At 35.7% G+C, this 15,820-nt stretch overlaps 1 protein-coding gene across 2 annotated transcripts in view; it reads right to left on the bottom strand.

Annotated features, from left to right (window-relative positions):
- Nucleotides 1-15,820, bottom strand: part of LOC106867829 (serine/threonine-protein kinase greatwall) — a 729,021-nt gene that overhangs the window by 605,629 nt on the left and 107,572 nt on the right. For both annotated transcript variants that reach the window (XR_016242045.1, XM_089353060.1), the window contains exon 5: nt 9,532-9,623. Coding sequence is in view for 1 of the 2 variants with exons in the window: in XM_089353060.1 (XP_089209186.1) it covers nt 9,532-9,623 (92 nt within the window). In the remaining variant the exon portion in view is untranslated. The remainder of the gene's footprint in view (nt 1-9,531; nt 9,624-15,820) is intronic.

The raw sequence follows: 15,820 nt of genomic DNA, 5'->3' as shown, positions 1-15,820 counted from the left end.
GACACATATGATTAATGTATAGCTACTTAAATATCAGTTATATGTTAAATATGACATATGAGGTGAGTAAAATGCTACCAACTGTGAGATAGGTATATATACAAAAGTGATAAGATGGTCTGCAATTTAAACAGCATTGTGAATGCCCACCACTAAGTGAGTCGATATGAAAGCGGACTGAAAATAAAGTAGTTAAGGTAGAAAATTAACCAGAGCAAAATGTCTTTCCAAGGCAGGATATAAAATTGAAAATATCCTCACTGAAATGCACAGAGTTATATGACTAACTGCAGTTTTATAAGAACATGGAGTCATAAACAAAACTAGATTGAAATACAAGAGTAAAACATCATTTAATAAAAAGGAATAACATTGAAATTATGATACATGATCAATGTTTAATTGTTTTGAGACCATTACTGAGCTTTGTATATACTAGATCTCATTCTCCAGCAGCTAACTTGAGGACCATTCACACAAAACAAACTCAATAACCCATGTTCAAAAAGCTAACCAACCACACCTAAAATCTGGATGAATGTGCAATGGCTAACATGGTCAGATATGAATATACTATACTAGAAGGCAATGATTCTGAGTTCTTATCCTCCCACAGACAAATTTTGTAATCATCTGTAAAGATGTCTTTTAGTGTATTAGCCACAGTGAACACTATTCCACATGTGGTATTTTATGTCAATGTAAATCTTTAATGTATTATCATAAGGTCACTTGAGTTTTAGACTCCCGGGTGACATACTGAAGACTCAGTCTGCTCTTCCGGCTCTCTGTCACTTCCAATGATGAGTGTTCCAGTTAAAATGATCGACCAAACAGCCTGCTTGTGAAGTTAATGTGCAAGTAGCTGAGTACTCCACAGTCATGCGTACCCTTAATGTAGTATTCAGGGAGATTTGGTATGACACAGAGTGTGACAAGGCTGGCCCCTTGTGAATCACAAGTACAACTCATTTTCACTACAGCTGACTAAATTCTTTCTCAGTTGAGTTTAGGACTTTTAGTCTGGTTTTATCTGTAATTTAATATACTTTTATCAATATTTCTTCCTAATTCCTATTCTTTTCTCCTGACCCTCATAATGTTCAGCCATTGTGCTGTTTGTGTTCAAATAAGTAACAAAAATATTATCTTACTTGGAAACAGGTAATGGTTGGTAACAGAAGAGGGATCTAACCAGAGAATGTCTACCTGAATGAATTTTATCCAATGCATCCAAGAATAGAAAAGTTGATGTTACAATGAAAATGATCTATATCTTTACATACAGTAGTGAAGAAGTTTACACTGAAATTGTTACAATGGAACAAAGCAGTGCAGGGAAACAAAAACAATTTCTGTAACTAGGGACAATGTCCTGCAGCAGGTAAAGATACAACCAAATTGTGTTTGCCAAAAGAAATCAAGCAGGATTATATTGTTAGATGAAGAGAGACAGATTTGCTAAATACTGAAGGTAACTTCATCTCAATACACACATGAATTTATTCAAACACACACAAAGATTTATTAAACATTATCTGAAGAAACAAAACGCTAATTGTACAATTTGTTGAATTAATTTTAAAATGTGATGAAAAAAGTCAATAAGAGAATAAGATATGAGAATACGATGAAGTGAAGATATTGGAGAGTGAGTCATACATCATGGGTTCAAATGACTTTTTTTCAGTATTTCGTTTTGTTGTCTTTTTTGTTGTTGTTTTTTTGCCAGGATATGTAGTTTAACATTATCTTATCACACTAAACACCACTCTAAGGATCTTACTGATTCATAGAAGGATTAACTTTTAAAATAAACGCACAAAGTACTAAGTGTATATGTACAACTGAATGATTGACTCTTTAGTAAAGAAAATCTGTTTTTCTCCCCTTAACAGAATTGCAAAACAAAAAACAAAAAAACCACTGACATCATTCACTGGCAATTTCTACATAAACATCTACATCAATATAACTCATCTAACACAAAAAAAAAAGAAATGAATTAAAAGAAGTCAAGGATAAATAGAGAAAACTAGATACTATACGATGTCAGCTAACTCTGTAATAAACAAGAAGCCCTAGAGATAAATGCCTCATCAATCTATTCATTTAAAAGGAGAATGCTTCCTTAAATAAATCTGTTCTTCAAATTGCAAGTTCTTGTGGAAAGCTGAAATGGTGAAACCTTAGAAAATTTATGAGAAGCAAGATTTTGTATGAGAGATATACCATGTTCAAATCTGGCAGCAAATGAAAGTAACATCTTTTTCCATTTCTCAGAGATACCAAGGTGCACCAGTCTCAGCTAAATAAATGATTACAATAGCTTTATGCTTTTAGTATTGTTATTGTTGTTAGGGGAGGGGTGGATTGGCACAATTGTTAGATTGTTGAAAAAATACCTCGTGCTATTTGTTCCAGCTCTTTACATTCTAAGTTCAAGCCCTACCAAGGTCAATTTTGCCTTTCATCTCCCTGAGGCCAATAAATTCAAATAGTGGTTAAGAAGTGGGATTTATGTAATCAACAAAACCCCTCTACCTAAAATTGCTGGCCTTGTGCCAAAATACAAAATTATCATCATCATCATCATTATTATTATTATTATTATCATTACCATCATTGAGTGAGACAGCAGCACATGCTATCAAAATGATACTGAGATAAAATATACAAAGCCCAATATACCCATGATGACTACCCACCTGATAAGGGTACACCAGGCAGATGCATTATAACCATATGTGCATGACATGGTGACCACATATCAAGACAAACAGCACATGAACTTGCAGGTGGGGTCAAGTTAGAATTTTTTTTCAAACTGAGTAGCCCATTGTGCTCAAAAGGTGTGACGCATTATGTCAGAAAATGGGAAATTTTGAAGAAAACATCGAAGCCATTGCTATCAGCAGCAACAACAAATTTCAAGACAAACAGAAAATGAAAACTTTTAACAATGGAGCCACCACCACCACAACCAACAACACATCATACATCGAAATTATTCAACAAAGATGGATGGAATATTCTTTTGACTGTGATTTGGGGAAAGATTTCAGAAAATGTGTGGGAGGTGCTACCATTGAGCAAATTTATAAGAAGGTGGGTTGAAAGTGGGAAAAATAACAAGAGTGGATGGCACCGCTCTAAGTACAGAACCATGAATTGGTAAACTGAAACTGGAGAAGGCAGTTACCCTTGGTATTCAGGAAGATCTTGGATGGTGGGATTCCTCAATTGTCCCTAGAGTTCCTCCTGTATCAGGAGGACCACAGCACTATCACCCTTTACTTTCCTTTTACTGATGTATATTATGCATATTTCCTTTCTTTCCATGTATACCTTCTACTGGACTGAGTGTAATTGACTAATCGCTCCCCAAATATATTAGACCTTGTGCCTGTAGCAAGCTTCTGTACAATTTTCATCTACAAATTGCACTGACCACATTCAGATGGAGCTTTTTACATACCACTGGCATGACAGCCAGTCAGGCAGCAGATATTTGTTTATGTCCTGTAATCTAGTAGTTGGACAAATAGAGTTCAATAAAATAAGTATCAGAGTTTAAAAAGTTACTACTGAGCTAATTATGGTGTTGTAAACTTGTGAAGGTGGTGCTACAGCATGGCCATAGTCCAATAACAGGAATTATTAAAACAGTAGGCATGTACACCACACAACGTACACAAATATGTGGTTGGATGTCTGCATAAATGAATGTATAAGACCTTTCCACTCATATTCACAAATTAATCAGGAGTATTGATGAGTTCAGACAAAATTGAATGTTTTAAAACTGACTCCTTGAAATACTGAAGTATTAGATTTGTAGAATTAGAATTCCTGTTGACAGGCTAACAAAGTACTTGACTTTATGATGAAGGTAAAATAGAAATTGATAAAATGATAAAATATAAAATTTGTTAATGTATATTTAATTTTAAGGGGAAAAACATAATAAAAATGTAAAAAATATATGAAACAGATTTATCTAAAGTTTAGTAAATGGGAATGGAAAAATATTAATAAAAGTTTTTTTTTAAAAATGTCAAGCCCAAAAGATGTCAATTGTTTCCTTTTCAAAGATGGAAATGTAAAGTTTTTGATATAGTGACAAATACTAAATTTGAATGGCTCTTGTAATGTTGATGTTGCAATTTGGAACCAAAACCAATTTAACTAAAAGTTGAAAACTATGAATATACCCAAAATAAAATTAATTAAAAAGTTTATTGCCTAGTTTGGAGAAAGCTGTTGCTTTTAACAAAATTATCAAGAAATAAACATGGAACCCCAAAAAATTCTTATTATATAATGAATCAAATATATAAAACGAAAGACAAAATATCATTACATAAACTTATTTTGTTTGAATCCTAAGAATTTCAGCCAAATATCAGAATGTTACAAGAATAATGGTAATATTTTCAAGTAGATGTCATCCTAATAGCATACACACTCAGTATTAAGCAATGTCATGCCTAAGTTTATAAAAAAACAGGTTGGCAAAAGATTTTTTTTCTTTTGTCTGTTTCTGTTAAAGTCATGCCCATCAAGCAGTGAGTAAGACAACAGACTTCAAGGAATACTTTGTTGTGAGATTCAAAAGAAAAAAAGAGGAAAAAATCTAATGAGAAACTACCCTAAAAATCATAAAACACTATGTTTACAGTGGTTCTCAACTCGGGGGGTCCATATAAGGTTTTGCGGTTAAAATTGATGTGCAACAAATCAGTTATATTTATACAATACACAAAATAGTTTAACAATTCCTAATAATATTTAATTATAAAAATATTATAGGATTGTGATCCTGTCAGTATAGGTGCCACATAAAAAGCATCCAGTCCACACTGTAAAGCGGTTGGTGTTAGGAAGGGCATCCAGTTGTAAAAACCTTGACCAAATTGACCTCGCCTGTGCTTGTGCCACATAAAAAGCGCTAAGTCCACTCTACTGAGTGGTTGGTGTTAGGAAGAGCATCCAGCTGTAAAAATCCTGCTAAAACAGTCACAGAAGTCTGGTGCAGACTTCTACCTAGCAGGCTCTTGTGAAACTGTCGCACCTATGCTAGCATGAAAGGCAGACATTAAATGATGATGATGATTTTTTAAATGTCAAATGACTGTGAGGGTCCACCCAAGTAAAATAAGAATCAAAGGGACCCATAGGCAAAAAATGGTTGAGAACAACTGGTTTAAAAGAATTAATATCAGAGAAGGGGGAAAAGAAAGAGTTTTACAAGACGGATGTTTGGTGGGGGTGGGGTTGGACACTAGCAGAGTAGAAACTCTTGTTACAAGAGAGGAGAACAGCAGTGACAGAATGAGTACCAGCAGAAAAAGGGGTCACTTGAATTATAAATCTGCAGAGAAGAAACAAGAGAAGAAAGTTTGGGAGAAGAACAAACACAAAAGTATTTATATGAGAAAGAGACAAAGAAGTAATCTCCCAGAAAGTGGGTGAGAAGGGTTGAAGGGTTGAACTGCCAAAACAACCAATAATGAGAACTTAAAGAGAAAAGGAGCACCGGCAGAGGCACCAATCCAAAGGAGATAACAATATTCCATAGAACAGTAAATCAGAGACTTACAAAGATGAAGAATACATTCAGAATATAGATAGCAGGAAGCTCAATGTAGAGAACCCACTTTCACTGCGACTACTTTATTAATAGATTTAATATAACCATCCAAGTAAGATCCTTGTAAAAGACAAAGGCTAGAAGACTAAGGAAGAATAGTATCTGACATGGAAGTATCATGAGAGCTTCTGTAATGACCACTTTTAGCATAGTTGAAAGTAATCAGAACAAAACCTAAGCATCACAATCAGGCACTGAACACAGGACAAGCCCAAAGCAGCATCATGGTTCAAGTCATAAACATACAGCAATCTTGGTTCCATTTCAACTTTATAAGCAATGCTCTCTAGTATCGATGGAAAATGACCAAATGGAACGGGTGTTACATAATTTTTAAGATTTATTAGTAGATCTTTCAGAAAATGATAAATCCTTGTTGTTTAGCCCCACATAAACTCTAATCCAGCAGATTTATTATCAAAGGCATTCAAGCCATGAGTGTCACAATTGTTTCAGACAGCAAATCAAGGACTTCATTATCTGGTATTTTCTTTTTCTTTAAAACAGTAAAGTGTGACACAAATTTATTTGGCTGCTATTTCTAGTAACTACATAGAAGCTCCTATTACCTATATTAGGTAGGAATCCTATCTTAGGGAAAATTAATATCTGATCTAAAGTGAATCTATGGCTAATCATCAGCTTTATAAACTTTTCAGTTCTGTGTGAAATCAATATTTTCTCTTTATATAGCCACTCTCATGAATGAAATTTTGATTGGTATATTATTGGTGGATTATTGCTCCTAGCAATAGTGACGAACTCAACTACTGAACTGGAAGCAATCCAACAGTCCTACACAAAGAAGATTGCCTTAATACAATAGCTGAACAACCGGGAGAAGTTGAAAGCTTTAAGACAACTCCCTGGAGTGAAGAAATGCAAGATATGCAGTAAATTATAACTGGAAGCTATTGAAGGAACTAACACGAAACTTTGGCATCAAAAGCTATGCTAATCTCAAACTGGGTACCATAGCATAATGCCAAAAGTTTCACTCCCTCTTTCTGTCCCAAGTTAAGACTAGAGACTACAAAAGCTTGGGATTTAAAAAATCACAACTCATTAATATTCTCCTTTAAAACAAGGGAATTTCAATACTAGATATTTTATTGTGTAAAATTCCAAATGGCATTACATCACAGCAAGAGACAAATTGGCATCAGCATCAGATTCCCTTGTTCACCAAATTCCAAACACCAAAGAATGGATACATCAGTATTCATGGCAGTGCCCTGGCATAACCACAGTTAGCAAAGTGGAATGAGGAAAAGAATATATTAATCTAACTTTATTCACATGTAAATAAACGTATCCAATTTTTTCTACAAAGAGAAGGGTCAAAAATCAAGGCTTTCACAATTCACTAGATTGTCTTGTGTTCTCTGAATTACACATCAAAGCATTATAATCCTGACAGCAAGACCAGATATGTTTAAATACACACTTAACATTATGTCATGTGGAAAGTCTAACACATTCTTAGTTGATGTTGTGACTAACTTTGGAAAATAGGCCTAACAGAATAAAATAACACAACAGGATGGAAATATGGACCATAAAGTCTGTTCAGGCACTGGTAACAGAGAAAAGCAAATAATGATAATTAAGATGATATCAGGGATAATTTTTCTGGGAGCCTTCTGCAGAACAGCTAGCATATCACCATTATTCATTGAGTGATGATCAACCTCACCAAAAAAAAAAACAAAAGCAGTTGGGTTCATTGTGCAGGATGTAAGTGACAAACACTGAGGAGAAACAATAGATGAAAATGTATGCATGTGGGTTAGTGAATTTGTACTGCTCTTTCAGTGAGTATGGTGCCACATAAAAAGCACTGATGCGAAAAAGAACTGGTGCTGGTGCCACATAAAAAGCACTGTTGATAGTACCACATATAAAGGCAATGGTGATGATTCCATGTGAAAAGCACTAGTGATAGTACCATGGAAAAAGTACCCAGTACACTCTGTAAAATGGTTGGCATCAAGAAGCTGTAGAAACTATGCCAAAACAGACTATGGAACCAGGTGCAGCTCCTGCCCTTGCCAGTTCCTGTCAAACCATCCAACCCATGCAAACATGGAAAATGGATGTTCAAAACATAATTGACGATGATCCCAGAAAATTAATGAGGACCATTAACAAAGAACTTCAGGCACTGGAGTGGACTCCCAGAACTGTGGTGCACAAAGACAGGTTAGATGTACTGAAGAGAGGCCAATTCTTGTCTGCAAAGACAAGAAATCCATTTGATCCATACCAGACACTTAGCTAGCAAGCTTAAGACCCCTCATGAACATTGCTCTGGTTCTTCTCTGACAAGAACAACTTTGACAAAGACCAAAAGTCTAACATGAGAAATGACAGATGGTTAAGTGTGCATCCTTCAGATGTGGAGTCATAAAAATCATGTTAAGCCACCTCCCACATGTGCTTCAACAAGCCACAACACCTGCTCACAAAGCCCATGTCAGCTAAGAATGGATGTCAAACAAACTTTATGACTTTTGTAACACTACATTTGCAGCCTCAAAACTAGATTTAAATCCCATGGATTATTTCGTTTGAGACGTTGTTGAAATGGAGACTAAGTGGCATCTTCACAGTCCTATAGCTTCACTAAAGACAACCATTGTCCAGGTTATGTCGGAAATTAATAAGGACCATTTAGTACAGGCTTGTCAATGATTTCACGCCTGCATTGAAACAATCGTCACAGCTGAACATGAATCCATAGAATAATCTTATAACAAAGTTTATAGAGAACATGTGAACAAATTTTTATTCAAATGCATTTCATTTTTGCTACATTAGAGCTGTTTTAGTAAATTACTGAATATGTCCTCAAATACCTCCTGTACCCTGTAAATACACACACACACACACGTGTTGTGTTTGGGGAGAGTCATTATGCCAATATTAACACACATACACTGATTGTTAGCTAATTAAGTAGGTAGGTAGGGAGGGAGGTAGGTAAATAAGTAGGTAGGTAAATGGGTAATACAGACATGCACACATAACAACATACACACAAGGACAGAAACACACAACCATACACAGATATACACACACGCATGCACACACCACATTCTACACACATACAAGCAACAAGGTTTCAGATAGACTCCGTAACAGACTAAGTCACTGAAAAGTTTGCAAATGGCAATGAAAGAACTTTGATGAATAAAAAGCAAAATGAATGACTAACGTTTAACCAACAAATTAAACTAACGATCAGTTAGTTAGTTGCATAGATATTTAACCAACAGACTAATAATAAAGGAGTGAAACTGAAGCAGAGCATGTGTTATTAATATTGGCATAATGACTCTCCCTAGATACAGCAAAATTTGTTTCAACACATGAATTCACATAAAGAATCTTGCAAACCAAATACAAAAATGAAGTGTGTGTGTGTGCACACACACACACACACAAAATTTATCATCATCATCATCAAATGAACACCTACTTTCCTACGTTTGCAAAGTCAGATAAAATTTGCTGGCACAGGTTTTCTATTGCCAGATACTTTTCTTGCCACCAGTCCTTATGCGTTTCCAAGCAAAGTAATAATGACATACTTGCACGGAAAGACTGCAGATAAATTAGAACACTTTAATGACTCAGCTATTTATTTGCAGTTAGGAAAACAAGGTGGGGGATACACACACACACACACACACATACCCATGACAGACCCCTACAGTTCCCACTACCAAAATTCACTCTCAAGGCTTTGGTTGACATAGAGCTGCAGAAGGCACTTGCCCATGGTGTCGTGCTGGGCCTCAGCCTGAAACACACTTAGACACATAAACATATATGTACAAATTTGCAGATGTGGATGAATATAAGTAAATATTTACCAGAAATATGTTCTTGTTTGACTGAAGAGAATAGTAGAGCTGAACAATGAATGGACTTCGAGACACAGCCAAAGCATTCCTTTCCATCATCACTGGTGAAGAAAACACAAAAAAAAAAAAAAAAATTAATAACATTTCAGATTCAATGAAACACATCAACTGAATAAATATGAACAGTAAACCAGTGCTTAACATACAAAAGATGACCTTCTGTGGACAGAGGGGGTACCTTAATCCCTAATCTAAGATGGTGTGACAAATTCAGATATTTTACCAAAAGTTTTAGCATAGATGTGGTCACAAATGAACACTCTCCTCGGATATAAACTTCATCACCATTTTAGCATCCCTTCATGCAGAGTCAAATTTTCTACAGCCAGGTAATTTCCTGTTGCCAACCCTCACTTGTTTCCAAGCAAGGTAATAATCCCTTAGTCTACCAAACAACAGCCCAGTCATACTTACATATTAAATGGGAAACAAATGTCAGATTCTGAAGGAGCCATTTATTGACAGGATCACACATATCAACACATGTCAAGAAACACTGATATGCTTTCTGTGGTTGACTGCAAAGCAAAGATTACCATACACATGCGTTCATGCGTGTGTGAAGGCACACGGCCTAGTGGTTAGGTTATTGCACTCATGATCACTGGACCATGGGTTTGATTCCTTAAGTGGATAGTGTGTTGTGTTCTTGAGCAAAACACTTCATTTCACCTTGCTCCAGTGCCCCTTCAATCAGCAGGGAATGTTGGCCTGCTCACCTAGCCAGCAGAGTGGTATCATTTGAAGGCTGAAACAATGCAAATGCGCATTGTAACCAGTGATGTGTAATAACATCTAACCTGGTCAGTCATGAGATCATGTGATATATGTATGTATGTATGTATGTGTACACACACATATATATATATATATACACACTTTAACATGGGTGTTATCAAAGAGATGACAATACTGCTGTTTTAACCTCAGGAAGACATCTCCTCCAGCTGGTTTATTCAATGTGCTTTCACACTCAACATTATGTGGAAGAGAACTACTGCCGCCCTAGCTCCGAGGCCACTAGACCACAAATTATATATATATATTGGAGATGCACTTGCATAGCAAGTGACCTGATCTGAGATCGTGTGCTGGAACGAAAACAATTGCAGCGTGGAAGGTGTTTATAAGCCATTTAAAATAACACACAAAATCCGTTAGATTCACTTCAACATTTAAATTTAATTTGTCAAAATATTTTCGTCGCTTTGAGACCGCGACCTGTTCACTGACAAAATTCTGTGCTGCATATATATATATAAATTCTGTATATCTTAATGTGGATATACTGTAGAAAACCACAAAACTGCAATATTTGTCTTGAGAAAGCATCTTGTATAGAAATATACTGCTAAAAGACATTGAAGAATATATGTAGCAGATGAAAAACATCCAACATCTTCAGCCTGTAGGTAGATTTTCACCTGCTACTGATACACTTTTATGATCTCTAGCACTATATGTTTGTATGTGAGGCTTTCTCAAAATGAATATTGCAGCTTTGTGGCTTTCTACAATACAGCCGCGTTCAAAATATCCAGAACGCTATAACTACATCCATCACTAATAACAACTACACGTACACGCAGCAAGCATCTTCACTTTCTGACCACCAATTTCACTCACAAGATATTGGTCAACCTGTGACTATGGTATAGGCACCAGGCAACAGCATTCACACAGTAGGACTGAACCTCTAGCCATGTGGTTACAAAGCAAACTTCTTAACCATACAACCATGCCTGCACCCATTCTATACTGTAAAAGAAAGAACACTTTACTGCATTTACTAACTTATATGACATAATGAGTTTTGTTGGAAGACAACACAAAGATAATTAGAGCAAGTTTTGAATGTATGATCTTTGATAGACAATATTCAAACAGTGACTAAAGCACTTTGTTTTATTGGGATTTTTTTCCCTACCTTTCAGATAAAAAGTTACCCTTTTCAAGAGTAAATTCTGCAGGAATCTTATTTTTATACTTTCCTTTTCTGTGAAAATTTTGACTCTCTTTTTACAATTTATCAACCTTCATTGGAAACTATAAACACACAAAATTTATTCAGAAAACGATGCTTACTGTTTATTTTGTTATTTATTTTTTTCACCTAGTTTACCTCTCTTACAGACAACATCATTTCAGAACTTGGCTAATGTTCAATTGTCTCATTACAGATGAGATGCAACAAATACTTCACCAAAGCTTACTATATACACAGGCAGATTAATCAACATGACTGGATTTCTACCTTTTCTTTTTTTTTTTTTCCTTTAAAGAAAAAAAGAAAAAAAATTAAGAAAGCTCATCAGAACACCAATTTGAATAATACTGGGTCGGCAAATGCAGGTGTAAAATAGTTCTGCATTGATTTATGAGAATTGGTACATCATTTTCAGTAGTGATGTCCAATGAGGATGCTCTTCTAAAAGTCAAACAGACAGAGAGTTTGGACATTAGCCAATAATTTGGAAATTGTGTTTTCTGCATGACTAGCAAACATTCTACAATTCTAACAAGATAAACTATATAAACAAATCTGTTAGTACTAGTGTAAACTTTCTCAATTCCACATAGGCAAACAGCATCCATTAGAAATACAACAAATAATTATTTTAACTATTATCAAACAGGTATCATGACTAATACAATTTCTAATATAGGTATATGCTTTCTCCTTTTTTGTTACATTCATTTGACCATGCTAGCGTTTTTTAACTATTTTACAGCAAACTGCCCTTATTTACAGTAACTTATCAATGGTGAAGAAAGAATGAAACCCATTCTATCAATCAGATGAAATCCATACCTAAAAATCAAACAAAAGCAAACGCTTAACAGTAGCAAGCGAACAGTTTCAACTCATTATCATTTGGTTCAGGTTTCACTGCCATTGTATCACATGATAGCATGAGTCTTAGTGGATCTTATGACTGTGAGTTCAATTCTTGGTGTCACATTGTGTCTTTGAGCAAGGCACTTTATTTCACATTGCTCCATCTACTCAACTAGCAGAAATGAATAGTACCTGTATTTCAAAGGACCAGCCCTATCACTTACTCTTTCATGTTGAATCTCCCTTAGTACTATGATAAGGGCATGCATGTCAGTGGAGTGCTCAGCCATTTGCACATTAACTTCACGAGCGGGCCGTTCTGCTGATCGGATGACTGGAACCCTCACTGTTGTAACTGACAGAGTGTCAGTTAATTACAAAAGTTAAATAATATAAACAGAGATGAGAGGTACAAAAAAGAAACGGAAACTTGTGACATTTAATCTTGCCAAAGAGACTAATTGTCTAAGTGAAATGGTTCCAACAAACAATTGAGACAATTTTGCAAATTTCAAAACTTTTTCACTGCACAACAATGCTCTCTGTGATAGCAAATACTAAATGTAAAGCAGTTGTGTGGAAGATGTATGAAGTTTATTTTATCCTTTCCACTCACTATTAGCTACTGAAATAATGTGAAAGTTATTTGAGTTACAACATTTTGGGATTGAAAGAGAATCTGTTTCTGAATAGGATTTAAGTTTAATGTAGATTCTTGAAATGCACAGAAAGACAAGTAAGTGAGATTATGCAGCAGTGAAGAAAGATTATACACATTTGGCAGATTTAGATAAAGTAGTAGCAGTAGAAGAGGATGACAGCAGTGGTAGAGAAGGAAAGAAAGAAAAACACAGTGATGAAATGAAGAATATTAGTTATTGTTGCTGTTCTTTAACCCTAGGTCAGTCCTCATCAAGGAAGCCTATGAGTGACAGTGTTCCAATCTAGCCATCCTGTCTTTTTAGAGATAACTAGGACTGCATTATCTAACATGGTCTTTCTTTTCATTGAGATAGTAAGGTGTGAATTGAAAAAGATATGGCTGCTACTTCTAGCAAACCAGGTTGCCATATAGCAGTTTTTTTGGTTGATTTGTAAAGAAGTAGAGAGAAAGTACAGTGGGGAGAGAGGTAGTAGCAGACCGTCAAAATATTTAGTTCCATTTTGATGGCTGTTAAACATGAGTAATAGAAGCTTGAGGGAGGTAAGCGGTGTCAATGACAACAAAATGTTTTACATAATTGACAATATAAATAAACTTGAATGAAAAACAAAAATAAAAAGACAAAACTGAAATTTTCCCCTTAAGGACAAGAGAAAAATCATCAATTAATTTGTCTATTAGTTGATGGAGATTTCAGATATAGGAAGAAAAGTAAGGAAGTTTAATAAGATGAAAAAAAAATTTTAAATAAAACCAAAAGTGAATTTTTATTGGAAAAATTAGGTGGCAAGAAGCGTTTTCTTTCACTATGACTACTACCACTTCCACCACCACTACAACTACCATCGCATTTAAGTCAGTTATAATTTTTCTTTGAAAGGATTTTTATCATCTTAAAAGGATTAAAACACTGAAGATTGTTTAGCCAATACAAAAAACATCAAGTCAAGTTGATCTGTTTTTGTTTTGGTTTTTGCTTTTTTACAAATATTTTAATATAGTATTGGCAAAATAAATCATTGAGGAGAAAATGTTACAAGATCTGTACATGAACACACACACACACATACAACAACATATGCATTAGACACGCAGATATAAATATATATAGAGAGAGAGATATATATATATATGCATGCATGTATGTGTGTATGTATGTAAAATACACAGCCCTTTTCAGAGACAGTACAAATTTTGGAACACACCCACACACACTGACAGAGATTTGTTTTCAATTGATGGTTCATACCCTCGTTATACAAAGTTTTTCCCAGTGCACAATCGTTCAGAAACTCTGAGTAACACTGGAGTGAATCATGCAATTCAAATAAATGCATAACCTGTATTTCCATGTAAGAAGCATTCCACCTGCCTCAGCAGCTTCAGGCTTGGCTCCTGCGTTACAGCTGGCCAGTACCTCAACAAGACATCTCCAATCATTCTGGTTTTGAGCATGGTTGCTGGCATCTTCCCACGTGGTGCTAAGTTGCTTCAGATCTTCATTGAAGGTGGTATGCCACACCTTCTCGAGTCTCCCTCTCTTTCTTTGTCCCACTGTTGGTACCCATTGTATAGCTGTCTTAAGTATTCATTTGGTATTTTCTGGCAGTCAGAAAACATGACCTGCAAGTCTCACACTTTTTCTGCCCCAATCTCCTGCAGGCTGCGCAGACCGACTCTTCTCAAGTCTTCAGGGTTTGTGATTCTGCCCCTGCAGGTGATCTTCAATATTCTGTGAAGACACCATAGGTGGGATGCAGTCAACCTGTGAATGGTCTTGGCTATCATTTACCAAGCTTCTCTTGCTTAGACTGCTGTTGGCAGCAGGATAATGCTCTAGTACAGCAGCATCTTCATACAGTTGCTAATTGAGGCGCTGGCTCAGATTTTGTGCATTCTTCTGAACACTGCTGCTGCAAGCCCAATTCTAGAGTTGATATCTGCTTCAGTACACACAGACACACATACACAGCTAGAGAAAGGTGAGTTAGCAGATTACCTTGTGTGTTACAAGTCTCTATGCTCTCAGTTCAAATCAAGTTTCAGTCACCCTTCCTGAGTTGATATAAAAGTACCAGTCTGAGAAGATGGTTTGCACTCACTCTTTTGTCATTCTGACCATCAGAAATGCAGTGAATGGTTAACTGGAAATCAATAACCAGTAAGGCTACTGTTGACTAATTGCGACATAAAATAAATACACATAAACCCCTACACAGATATTGCAGATCTTTGTTCTGTCAGCAACAATTACATCACTGACGGGATGGTGTGGTGGCCCAAATGGGCAGCCTTTCTTTTGGATAATTATTACTTTAGGTACAGGCGTGGCTGTGTGGTAAGAAGTTTTCTTTCCAACCACATGATTCAAAGTTCAATCTTACTATGTGTTATCTTGGGCAAGTGTCTTTTACTATGGCCTTGGGCCAATCAAAGCCATATAAGTGGATTTGGTAGACAGAAACTGAAAGAGGCCCATCAGTGTGTGTCTTTGTCTTCCACCACCACTTGACAACTGCTGTGGGTTTGTTTACAACTTTGTAACTTAGCAATTCGGTAAAAGATACCAATAGAATAAATACCAGACTTTAAAACAAAAAAGTATTGGGGGCAATTTGTTCGACTAGGATTCTCCAAGGTGGTGCCTCAACATGGCTGCAGTCTAATAACTAAAACAAGTAAAAAAAACTAAAAGAAAAAACCATAATGGAAAGGAGTGGTTTCATACATTGGCA

The sequence above is a fragment of the Octopus bimaculoides genome, chromosome 5 (genome assembly GCF_046866305.1).
Source record: "Octopus bimaculoides isolate indiv1 chromosome 5, ASM4686630v1, whole genome shotgun sequence".
NCBI lineage: Eukaryota > Metazoa > Mollusca > Cephalopoda > Octopoda > Octopodidae > Octopus > Octopus bimaculoides.
Note: the sequence above shows the minus strand (reverse complement) of the source record. Positions and strands in the feature narration are given on the sequence as shown.